Consider the following 12,948-nt stretch of genomic DNA (forward strand, 5'->3'; position numbering starts at 1 on the left):
CAACTTGCCAGAGTTACCCAGAAAGTGTGGTCTATCCACACAGTTGGATATTACCCACAGAAAGAAAGGAAATACAGATCCACGCTACAACCTGGACAAACCTTGAAAACATGCTAAGTGAAAGAAGCCAGTCGTGACAGGACTTGTAGCATGTGATTCTATGTATATGAATTGTCCGCAGTAGTCAAACACAGAAAGAGAAAGTGGCCATGTGGTTGCCGGGCATTGGCAGGAGGGGAATGAGAGTGACTGCTAATGGGTCAGTGGTGTAAAACCCCTGAGTTTTACACTTTAAAATGGTTAAATTGGTACATTTTATAGGAGTTTTAATTCAATTAAAAAAAAAAAGTGGACCTTGTGAAAAAGGCAGCCTGGGAAGTCAGGAGTCCTGAATTGTCAGCCCACACTGCTACTGGGAGCAGGGTGGCTTTGAATGCATCACGGAGCCCTTCTTGGTGGCCCTTGATTGCAGAAAGGTGAGCTGGTCTTTGCTGAGCCCTTGGGCCCCTGCAGGGGGAGTGCTAAGGAGCAGCTTCAGCAGGGGTGAGGAGGAGGCCTGCCTGCTTTTCCATCTCTCCTGCCCCTGCCACTCCCTGCCAGGTCACCCACACACTCAGAGGACCCAAGGGTTGTTGTAGGGCATCACTGGAAAAGATTCAGGCTGTCAAAATCATGGCATCCAATTGGACTTTTGTTCTTTTACTGATTTATCTGCAGTATATAATTCCTGTAGAAAATTGGAATATACAGATCAACAGTGCCTCCTTTTATTTATGTATTAAAATTTCACTACCCAGAGTTAACCTCCACTCATATGTTAGCATGTATTTCATATATAAGCAACCACATGTATGTTGTATATGTATTTATACACACATATAATCATGTATACATAAATGGGATATATATATATAAATACACACACACACACACACATATATATGGCAGAATGAGTTTTATCCCACATATGTTTTCTATCCTAGCTTTTTGGAAAACTTAATATTTCAAGAACATCCTATCTATTGGTAGTTGTCTGTTTACATTTATATTTGCATCATCATACTTAAGTCTTGCCTGTCCCTGGGCCCTGTTCAGCCTAACCAATCTTTTCTTGGTGGGTACTCAGCTCATCTTTAGATCCTCCACTGTGAACGATACCTTTAGGCACACAGCTCTGAACCCTTTGTGCATATCTTTCCTGAACTGTAAGTAGGTTTTTAGAGTCTTTGTACATTATCGTGGCTTTTGAAATATTTTATTCAGTTGTTATTTGATTTTTACACTGACATTTTACTCCCCATGTGTGCCCTTTTTGTATAAGGGAGCCATTTTCCCTAAATTTTTGTTATCAATGTTATCTTTTCTGAAAACATTGCCTACTTGACACCTCATTTTAATTTTTGTTTTCATCTCTTCTTTACTTGTGAGGTAGAACTTTAAAAATATATTTATGACCCATACTATTAGTGAGATTTTATTTTCATGTTTTTGTTTATCTTTGATTTTTTATTTTCAGAGCTTTTTACATAGTAAGGACACATTACAAATGATTCTTCCCCTTTCTTCAACTGCTTTTTAATTTTTTTATGGAGGCTTTTTTGCTTACAGACTTAACAGTTTTTTTTGGCATCATTCTCTCAGCCTTTTCTTTATGAGGTGAGGCTTCAGAAAATTAATTTTAAAAAGAAAAACAAAGAAAGCTGCATTTTTATTGAATGAGAAAACAGCGTTCAAAATTAAACAAAACAGGTTCATCTTTTGTTTTTAAAAATAAAAATAAAACCATTAAAACTACCACTTTTAACTTCATAAGATTTCTTTTTTTCTCCTTCATGTGTTTCTAATTACATATTTTGCTTTTTAAAAATATTTATTAAAATAATAGCTAATATCTGTCATCTTGCCATCCAGAGATTATACAATGTTTCCTTACAGTCTTTTATGTAGATCACACTGGGATAATTTTTTAAAATTTATTTTTTATTGGTGTTCAATTTGCCAACATATAGAATAACACCCAGTGCTCATCCCATCAAGTGCCCCCTGCCCCGTCACCCATTCACCTCCACCCCCTGCCCACCTCCCTTTCTACCACCCCTTCCTTGTTCGTTTCCCAGAGTTAGGAGTCTTTCATGTTCTGTCACCCTTTCTGATATTTCCCACTCATTTTTCTCCTTTCCCCTTTATTCCCTTTCACTACTTTTTATATTCCCAAGTGAATGAGACCATATAATGTTTGTCCTTCTCCGATTGACTTATTTCACTCAGCATAATACCCTCCAGTTCCATCCACGTCGAAGCAAGTGGTGGGTATTTGTCGTTTCTAATGGCTGAGGAATATTCCATTGTAAACATATACCACATCTTCTTTATCCATTCATCTTTCGATGGACACTGAGGCTCCTTCCACAGTTTGGCTATTGTGGATATTCCTGCATAAACATCGGGGTGCAGGTGTCCCGGCATTTCACTGCATCTGTATCTTTGGGGTAAATCCCCAGCAGTGCAATTGCTGGGTCATAGGGCACATCTATTTTTAACTCTTTGAGGAACCTCCACACAGTTTTCCAGAGTGGCTGCACCAGTTCACATACCCACCAACAGTGCAAGAGGGTTCCCCTTTCTCATACTGGGATAATTTTGTGTATATACACACATACATGTATGGTTTAATATCTTGATTTTTTCTTAATGTTATATTAGGACTATATTTACTATGGGAAATAAACATTCTTTTTCATTTAAAAAATATTTTATTTATTCGTGAGAGAGGCAGAGAGAGGCAGAGAGACACAGGCAGAGGGAGAAGCAGGTTCCATGCAAGGATCCCAAAGTGGGGTTCGATCCCAGGACCCCGGGATCACGCCCTGAGCTGAAGGCAGATGTCCAACCACTGAGCCACCCAGGCATCCCACATTCACCTACATTTGAGGGATGGAGAGACATATGGGCAGGGGGATAGATAGATGAATGCTCATACAGAATTGAATGAATGGATGGACAGAATAACAGCCTGATCAATGGATAGATGTAGTGCTCAACAAATGGCAGCTGTGGAGGGATGGGGTTAGTTAGACCACAGTGGATGGGTAGGTGGAGGGATAAGTGGATAAGTGGAAAGAAAGAAAACCCATCGGTGGATACTTACAGTAACCGAGCATTCCACACTGAAAAAATCTAATCTCTTTTGCATGGTATTCAAGAATTTCTTTAATTTGGCCTCAGAAAACATTTTTTTAGATTTATCTTTCTCACTTAATCCCTTTAGCAGTTTATGCTCCAGTCCCATTGACTTCATCATGTTGTTGTGATTGGATTAGGTGAAACCACATGAAATTGCTGTTTTTATAGGTCAAAGATAGTTGAATACCATTTTCATATGGTTCAACCAAAAAGATGGAGCTATATAGGGAGATGATTGATAAAATGGACGAGTAATAAACAGTATAGAAAGATGGCTGCTTGGAGAACTAGGCAGGCAGATGGAAAAATGGGTGGATGAAACACAGTGAGATACCACTTCACATCTACTAGATGACTCTAAAAAAAGAAAAACAGAAAATGGAAAACAACAAGTGTTGGAGAGGATGTAGAGAAATTGGTACTGCTGCTGTGGAAAACAGTTTGGCAGGACCTTGAAAAACCAAACACAGAAATTACCATATGACCTAGCAATTCTATTCTCTTACCCCAAAGAATTGAATACTGAGGCTGAGACACTTGCATGCCAATATTCAGAGTAGCATGATTCACAATAGCCAAAAGGTAGAAACAACCATCGACAGATGGGTGGACAAACAGAATGTGGTCTCTCTGTACCATGGACCATCATTCCACTATAAAAAGGAATGAAGCACTAATACATACTTCAACATGGATGAAACTGGAAAGCATGCAATATGAAATAATCCAGACACAAAAGGAGAAATATTTTAGGACCCACCTACATGAAATATCTCAAATAGGCAAATTCATACAGAAAGATTAGAGTATCTCAGGGACTGAAAGGAAGGGGTATGGGGAGTCATTGCTTAATGGGGACAGATTTTCTGTTTGGGAGGATGAAAATGTTTTGGAAATTGGTAGTGGTGCTTGATTGTATGATGATTGTGTGAATGTAATTAATGCCACCCAATTATACATTTAAAAATGGGTAAAGTGACAAATTTTATGTTATATATATATTTTACCACAATAAAAGCAATTTAAAAAAATGGATGGATGGATGTAGACAATGGGTGAATGAATGGATTTGTACAACGTAAGCTGAAGTTGAGCATCATGCAGGAAGCTTCATGAAGGGTAAACCAGTAAGGGTAGATAACTGAGCATATGGATGCATGAGGAGTTGGATGCACAGCTGTGTATGTGGAGTGAGAGGCAGTGGGTGGGGAAGTGGAGAGTTTGTGGGATCTGACCTGTGGCTAAGCCCATGGATCCAAGCAGAGGACGTGATAGTTTTTCCTGAAACTGCCCAGCCCTGGGATAGCCCCAGGCTGGCAGTGATTGAGAAACCCTCTGCCAAAGAACCCCTCTCTACTGCAGGCTCCTTGCAGTTGGATCTCAACCACATGCCCAAGCCTGCCAAGACAGCTGAGAAGTGCTCCTTGGACCAGCTGGATGACACTTTCCACCCGGAGTGGTTTGTGTCCCTTTTTGAACAGAAAACAGTTAAGGGCTGGTGGCCCTGCGTAGCAGAAGAGGGCGAGAGGAAGATGCTGGCAGTAAGTGGGCTCCCTCTAGCCTGGTGCAGGCGCCAACTGGCTTCTTCTGTAGGGATTACTGGGCACGTACTGGGCGCTCTCCCTCTCCTACCCTGCCTCTCCTGTCTTCCAAGGTGCTGTCGTGGTTCTCTTCTAGTTCCCAGCCTCCAGCAACTTGAGGTTTGCATCCCAGGAAGCCTATTTAAATGGAAAGATACTGTTAACTCCTGTGGACATTGTTTAATTTATACTCTGCTCCTTGGCCTCTGGGGATTGTGCCTTCGGCTCCTAGGCTCCTCTCTGGCTTCCCTCTGGCCCGGGCTCTCTGTGGAGGACTGGGGGAGTGTTTCTCCCACTGGAGCAGGATCCTTCCAAGGACCATCCTTGTACTACTCTCCTCACCCAGAGGTCTGCTCAGGGGTGCCATGACACTGGGGAGGATTGTCCTTCCTCTGGAGAGGAAGTGAATCCCTGAAGGTTTACTGAGAAAGCGCAGGCAGATGGCCAACCCCTAAAGTGGACTTGAAATAAAATACCCTTGTTGTAGAAGGAATTATAACACTTATTAAGAAGACTAGCACCTCAAAAGAAAAACCAGCAAAGATAATACACAAAAGAAGTAGAAATGACCATTAAACATTTAAAAAGTTTCATTTCTCCTAGTAATTAAAGGAATAATTTTAAATGTGAAAATATTTTTGCCTATTAAATTAGACATTAAAGAAAAAAACACCCCTCAATGCTCATTGCTGGTGAAGACACAGAGGCAAGCCCCTCATTTACCTCTGCTGGGAGGGCTAATGGTTTTACCATTTAGGGAAGCAGTTTGGTAATATATAGCCAGGGATTTAACAATATTTATGCCCTTGGATGCTGTCATCCCACTTTTCAAAATTTCCCCTAAAGAAATAAATAGACACAATTAAAAGTGTAGGCTCTGGGGTGTTTTTTTGCAGCATTATTTATAACATCAAAGAGTTGGAAACAACCTAAATGAACCAAAATAAGTAGTTTACTAAATAAATTATGGTCAACCATCCCATAGAATGTTTTACAGCCATTAAAAAGCAAGCTTTAAAGAATATATGATTATATAGTGAAACATATTTCTAAGTGAAAGAAGCAAGCTCTAGTACGATATATACAAAGGGGTATATTGCATATACTTGCAGAGGAAAATAGCTCTGGTACATAAAAATATGAATGGTGCTGGTCTCCACATAGTGTAAGTAGGGCTGATTTTCTCCTTGTACATTTCTGTAGTTTCTAAATGTTCTACAAGGAGCAGTAGTGCTTTTTTTTTTTTTTTAAGATTTTATTCATGAGAGACACAGAGAGAGGAAGAGATATAGGCAGAGGGAGAAGTCCCAATGTGGGACTCGATCCCAAGACTCTGGGATCATGCCCTGAGCTGAAGGCAGACACTCCCCCATGGAGCCCCCCAGGTGCCCTTCAGTAGTGCTTTTGTGATCAGAGTAACCCTATATCTTAAAACAAACAAACAAACAAATAAATAAAGTGGCTCTTATGTCTGTTCTGGCCGGATTCCTCTCCAAGCCATGACACAGAGCCTTTGTGCACCTGACCAGGTCCCCTCTGTCCCTTCAGGGCAAGCTGGAAATGACCTTGGAGATCGTAGCAGAGAGTGAGCATGAGGAGCGGCCTGCTGGCCAGGGCCGGGATGAACCCAACATGAACCCCAAGCTCGAGGACCCAAGGTTAGTGCCCAGTCCTTGACCCCTGATGCCCAGGGGGCCAGGAGGGATGGTTTAGGAGGCAGCCATAGTCATGCAGAAGTCACAAGGTCCAAATGACTCAGGAGGGATGTGACTTGTCCACAGTCATATGAGAAGTTAGGAACAGGGGATAGGCATCATTTCAGGAAATGCTCTTCAGCTAATATGAGAAGCAGGGGCTGCTGGGTAAGTGTTGGTTGTGTGCCGAGCATGTGGTCATGTGGTAAATGTATGCAGTGGTATGGAACCTCCCTGCTGGGTGGTTATTATCTCCATTTTATAGATGAGGAAACAATGTTAGCAAAGTTACATAAGGTCATTCCACCTGGAAAGGGACGCTGAAATTCTCACACCTGCTCTGATTCTCTCTGGAGCCCAATCAAGGTTTTTGCCTTGGCCTGGCTGCCTTCCGGGGCTCACCTGTGGTGTCACTGTGGCTTTCAAACAGCCTTCCAGCCTTCATTTTCCCAACTCTGAATCCCTGTCTTCCCTACCTCATAGGCTCCTTACGGATATAGACCAATCCAATGGATGTAGAGGCCTTGAGGGCAGTTACTAGGGCCGGGAGGATGGCTGTGGGGGCAGTGGTGAGAGCTGCATCTGGCCACCCCACAGGCTGGCTCAGGTTAGACTTGCCACAGATGGGCCATTTATCATGGTGATTCCCTAGTGCCGTGGGGCTGGCAGAGCTGTGAGAGGCGTCCCTGCCCAAGGCTTTTGGGATCTGGGTGAAAGGCAAGAGAGACCCAGGACACCCAGTGATGTGCACTCCGGTGTTACAACAGCCATTGTTGAGACACAACATCCTGCATGCTCTCTGAGTTGGCAGGTGACCTAGGGAAGGTTTCAAGGTTCTTGGCTGTGAGTGGGAGAAAGCCAGTTTTCTTCCCATCATCCTTCCCTGATCATGGACCAGCCATGTGCATGTAGGTGGGTGCTTTGGCTCAGCTGGGGCTCAGGGGGCTGTCACTCACCTAATGTGCCAGCCCCTTGAGGCTCTGCCCAGCTCCCACAGCTGGAGAGCTGGGGATTAAGTTCTGGGTCAGGGAGAGGAGCTGGTGGCTGAGAGCTGGGTCTCAGAGGGTGCCTAGCGCTGGGTGATGCCAAGAGGAGAAGGCAGCATGGACAAGGCTCCCACTGGAGCAAAGACTCAGAGGACAGGGGAATGGAGAGGGAAAGTACTGGGGGCACTGAGGCTGAGCTGGTCCTGGGGGCCAACTGTGGAAGGCCAGGGTGGTTTGGGAGCAGGGTTTGGAGAAGGCAGCCCAGGTAGGGGATGCCTCGCTGACCTCTGGGGTCTCACTTCCAGGCGCCCTGACACCTCCTTCCTCTGGTTCACCTCTCCATACAAGACTATGAAGTTCATCCTGTGGCGGCGGTTCCGATGCACCATTATCCTCTTCATCATTCTCTTCATCCTGCTACTATTCTTAGGCATCTTCATCTATGCTTTCCCGGTGAGTAGGCCTGAGGGGGAGGCCCAGACACTGTCTTGGAGGATCCTCTGGTCTGATGAGGGAGACAGAACCCCCACTCTGGGGAGTCCCCAATCTGGGAGAGACAAAGTCCTGCCCTTGGGGCAAAGTCCTTCTCTTCGTCCAGTGGGAGAAACTGAGTTTTTGCCTTCAATGGGGAGACATAGCTGTGCTAAGCAAGCCCCTAGACTCTGGCAGAAGGTGAGGCCCCTTGGGCAGGGGTGGGCAGTGGGCAGGGGAACTTTCTTGATGGATCATGTTGAAGTGGGTCTGGAAGGGAAGGGTAGGTATGGATGCAGGGCTGAGGTGAAAACCCTTCTGTTCATAAGAATGGCACCTGTTGATGTCCAGAGGAAGGGAGGCCCTAGTGCTGGGAGAGGGTCTCACTGTCTGCCTGAGGACCTTGATTGAGTGTGTCCTGCCTCTTGCGGTGGGGTGGGTATGGGGGAAGGCGTGGGCAGGCCCGGGAGCCTCTCTCCAGGGCACGTTGGTGTTCGGGGTAGGAAGCCAGCTGACACCCGGCAAGGAGCTGTGGGGCCAGTTTAGCAAGCGCTGCTATACCACCAGCTCCGCTGGGCCCCTCCCAGAGAGGAGTAGTAGGACCTCACCTTTGTTTCCTGTCTGTGCTTCCCTGCCCTCACAGATCATCAGGGAGCCCCAAAGATGCTCCAGCTCCCCATCCCACTGTGTCTCTGGAACCTCAGAGTGTGAAGTGTTCCCAGGCTGATTCCTGATTTTTAATGTTCTTTACATTTTTTTCAAAACTTTTTCATATTCAAATGTCAAATTGATTAAAAAAAAAAGTAGAGAGAATGGCATGATCAACCCCATGTCACCCTGATTCTAAAGGCAAAGAAACAGACACCCAGTGATGGAAGGGACTGGCTCAGGTCTGCACAGCAATCAGCACAGTTCTGGTCCTCGGTTCCAGCCATTGCAGGCCTCTGTCCCTATCAGCACCAGGCTGCTGGCCAAGGGTGCTGTCCCCACAGCAGGCAGTCTGCTCTGGGATTGACAATTACTTGTCTGAGTGCTCTTTGCTTTGTGAATCCTCCAGAGGACAGGGAGGATGGAGAGCTCTCTCCCACTGTGGCTGGTGGGGCCTTATATGAACAGCATGCATCTCCTACCAGGAAGACAGTTAAAACCACAAAGCCATCCCCTTCAGTCCCTAATATCATGGACTGTGAGGAATAGCAGGGGTACCATCTGTCCAGGCCCCAGCTACTCTCTGGGGCCATAAGTGACAAAGGAGGGTCTGGAGCCAGAATGGCTGATGTGTCCAGCTGCCTGTGGTCACCTGGAGTGCCCTGCTGAAATGTGTTCTGGGAAGAGTCACAGGCAGTTGGCTAGCTCTGACTGTGGTCTAGGGGAGGGTCCAGGTGGTAGGGACCTGAAACATGTGCAGTTTGGCGGGGGCCTCTTGAAACCAAGGAAGACCAAAGTCACAAAATCACCAATCTGGGGCCATGGAAGGGCATGTGCAATGTGGCAGCTGTGGCTCCGGACTCAGGCTCAGACTCTGCCTCAGTATCTCCCCCGATTTGGGCAGGCCTGGGTTGCTGAGCCAGGGAGGCATGGCTCCCCTCGCTGGCCTGTCCTCAGGCTTCCTTCCACTCATTTTGGGTATATCTGGCTGCCACTCAGTTCAGGTGAGGACTTCCTTAAGCACAGTGTGTGTGATGGGGTTGAGGGAGAAGGTGACGAGCTCTGTGCTGCCAGGGAGTGTGGTTCTTGGGGAGACACAGCGAAGCCAGTGAACAAGGGATGGGGCTCCATCCTGAGGCTCAGGCCAGGGGAGTTTAGGCAGAGGAGAGCTGGCTCAGACCCTCACTCTGCAAGGAGGTGGTCTGAGGAGCAGCAGCGGTGGTCCCAGGCTGCTGGTCAGAGACGCAGGGTGCTGGACTGGCCCTGGGTCTGTTGGAGGGAGCCTACCTTGGACACATGGAGGTTTGCCCCGCTATGTAGGATGGGGCTTTGTGCTTGGAGCGATGTTGGCGAGGCTCCAGTGTTGCCAGTGACCTCCTGGGTGACCTGGGCAAGGCTCTCCTAGCCACATGGGGAGGGGCTGGGCTAGCACTGCTTGGACCTGCTGTGACTAGGACTGGGGTCAGGGGAGTTCTTTTACCTTCCCTGGGGGTGCTGCATCTCAAGCTAGCCTTCTCCTGAAGAGCTGAGGGGAGGGCAGGGGCAGGTCCCAAGTGTCATCACTGCCATTCTGTGACTAGCTCCAGCTGGGTGGCAGGCCAGGCCTTCAGGGACCCAGGGAAGGAGGGCCTGCTCCCTGGCCGGGAGGGGGAGAGAAGATTTCCAGTCACTGCCAGCCTGTGGTCCTTCCTTACTTTTGGGCAGCCTGCGGGCAGGAGCAGAGGAGCACTTTGACAACAGCCCTTGTCAGAGCCCTCCCCTGTCTTGTCCCCCAACCGTGGCATCACTCTCCTTGAGTCCTTCTGGAAATCGTCCTCTTGCAAATACCAACTTTGCCTCCCTCTGCCGGAGCCGCACGCGAGAGCCAGATCCTTGGGGAGGGTCCAGGTCTAGAGGGGCAGCACAGGCCTGAGGCTGCAGACCTTTTTTGTGTGTAGCTCTTTACTACAAGCTGGGCACATCCTGCTTCCCTCCAGCCAATTGCCCAGTCACCTAATAGGGCCCAGATCCTCACCGGGCATTTAGGCCTTAGGGGCAGGGGGTCTGGTGGAGAGGGACCCGAACAAAGCCAGGGCTGCAGCCCCTCGGTCGGCCTAACTCCCCACCCTCTTGGAAATTACCTTGGGAGGGGGATGTGGAGGACAGCCTGTCTGATCCTCCCGGCTCCCCCCACGAGAGCCAGCCGGGAGCAGGGCCAGTGTGGGGAGGCAGGAGGCGATCTGGCGGGGAAGGAGCGGTGGCTTTGTTTCCAGACTTGGCTTTCCCGGGCCGGCGCTGGGGAACATACTGTCCCAATTAGGAGCCCTGTGTTGTGTTGTATGTGTTTTCATGGTTTTTTGGGGGGAGGAGTGGGGAGGGGAGATTCCTGTCAGTCCTGCAGCAGGCAGGGCTTAATCAGGGGTGACCCATCTCTGGCGCTGACCTGCGTGGTAGGTCGCCCCATACACCCCACCCTGCAACCCTCTCTCTGTTTTCTGGATGGCAGTTGTGGTGGCCAGTGAGTCCATGTGGGTTCCTGTGTAGGGCCCATGGGAGGGGTGTGGTGAGAATTATGGCCATGCCTTCAGGCCACCTGTCTGGTGGAAGAGACCACGGCATGCCTGCTTCTGACCAGGACCTGGGTGATCAGTCTTCTTGGCAGGTGGTTGGAGCATGGAAGTGGGCAGAAGCAGAGCAATTCAGGCAGCTGTGGCCCTAGGTGGGAGGGTGCAAGCAGAGTTTCAGGAGGGTGTGGGCTTGTGTGGTTGGCGAGAGCCCCAGTAGGTGGGGTGTTGAGCTGAGTGTGGCACAGGGGGTGGTGAGGGTAAGGTGTGGGCAGGTGGTTGAGTAGGTGAGCCACCTTTCCCAGCTCTTGCGCCCCCCGGAGGCTGTCATCATGTGTTGCTGCCTCTTCCCTCCCTCCAGAACTACGCTGCCATGAAGCTGGTGAAGCCCTTCAGCTGAGGACTCTGGCCCAGGCCTGGCTGCCTTCTTCACCTACCTTCGCTGAGCTCCTCCAGACCTCCAGGCCTGACCAGGCTGCCAGGGTGGGCAGACAGACTGGCACATGCACCAAGAGTTGGTGACATCGAGTGCTGGGATCATTGCTGTTTCATTTCTTTCTCCCCCAATCCAAGAATCAGCCCTTTTTGGATCAGCCCATAGATATTTCAGTAAAAAAAACCAGTTTGAACCACAGGGCCATGTTGGCTTGTGTGTCCTTGTAGTACCTGAATGAGGTGTGACCGTGTAGGGTGGGGTCTCTGGCTGGGTGGGGTGCCAGTGGGACATGGGTCATCTCTGGCTTGGTATTCTGAGGGAAACTTTATCCTTTGACAAGATTGGTCAGGGTGGGTGGGTTTTGAGGCTCAGGGTCTGGTCTGCCTAAAGACCCATCATGTTCTGGTTCTCTGAGACATTCCCCTTCCCCGCCCCTCCCCCACTTAGGCTTCTCCTCCTCCTTTCCCGGGCTTCGCTTTGCTTAGACGGGGCAGTTACTATACCTTCTGCTTTCTTTGACCATGCCCAGGCAGAGGGTCCACTTTATACAATTGGAGCACCATGGAAAGGTTTGGGACAGAAGCTCTCCAGGCAGGGAGGGCTGCTGGACCTTTGGCTGTGACCTTATCCCCCACTATTTTGGGATTTCTTGGACTCCCTAGCTCTGCTTCCTTACCCTGCTTCGAGATCTGGTCTGCACAAACACACCTTTCCTTGTGGTCTGTAGCTTAGCATTAGTTCAGAGTCAGTTGTCTCCTGCATGAATCAGGCTTAATCTACGGGGGCAGCAGGAACATACTTAGAGAAAAAGCAAAGAGCACGAAAACATTGTGTTTCCAAAATAAGAGGCCTTTGCTTCTCTCGCCTGAGGGGCTGGAACTCTGGAGCACCGCGCTGGCCGCCTCCTCTCCTGTTTCCCAGGAGGGCTTCTCCTATTTCCCACTGTGAGTCTGCTCCCTTGGCCTGGGCCCCAAGGCCCCAGAGTGATCCTTCCAGGGCACTTGGCTCTTCACTGCACTCTGGGACCCAGACTGAAGCCCTGCCTTGTTTCACCTGATTGGCAAACTGGGGGGATTGGCACAGGACTGACATCCTGGACCCTTCTGGGAGAACTATACTTCAAAGAATGGTTCTCTCAGAGAGTGATTCTCTCTTCAGGAAAGGTTCAGGCTGGAAGTGCCCTCAATATTCAGCTGGGGAAGGAAGATCTGAAAGGCAGGGTAGGAATCATTCGCTCATTAATTCATTCATGCTCTTCATTCATTCATTAAAGAAATGTGTGTGTGTGTGTGTGTGTGTGTGTGTGTGTGTGTGTGTGTCTAGCCATTTGTGCACCAGGCAAAGGGCTAGGCTCTAGAGATACAATGTTGATCAAGATAAACATCGGTTTGTAGAGATGGTTCCTGC

At 48.4% G+C, this 12,948-nt stretch overlaps 1 protein-coding gene across 22 annotated transcripts in view; it reads left to right on the plus strand.

The window, feature by feature from the left end:
* DYSF (dysferlin) overlaps positions 1-11,739 on the plus strand; it is a 217,632-nt gene extending 205,893 nt beyond the window's left edge. For all 22 annotated transcript variants that reach the window (XM_041755218.1, XM_041755223.1, XM_041755224.1 and 19 more), the window contains 4 exons: positions 4,546-4,724; positions 6,312-6,421; positions 7,749-7,896; positions 11,467-11,739. In XM_041755218.1, the coding sequence (XP_041611152.1) occupies positions 4,546-4,724; positions 6,312-6,421; positions 7,749-7,896; positions 11,467-11,505 (476 nt within the window). In that variant the 3' untranslated portion in view covers positions 11,506-11,739. The remainder of the gene's footprint in view (positions 1-4,545; positions 4,725-6,311; positions 6,422-7,748; positions 7,897-11,466) is intronic.
* The last annotated feature ends 1,209 nt before the right edge of the window (positions 11,740-12,948 follow it).

The sequence above is a fragment of the Vulpes lagopus genome, chromosome 5 (genome assembly GCF_018345385.1).
Source record: "Vulpes lagopus strain Blue_001 chromosome 5, ASM1834538v1, whole genome shotgun sequence".
Classification (NCBI taxonomy): Eukaryota; Metazoa; Chordata; class Mammalia; order Carnivora; family Canidae; genus Vulpes; species Vulpes lagopus.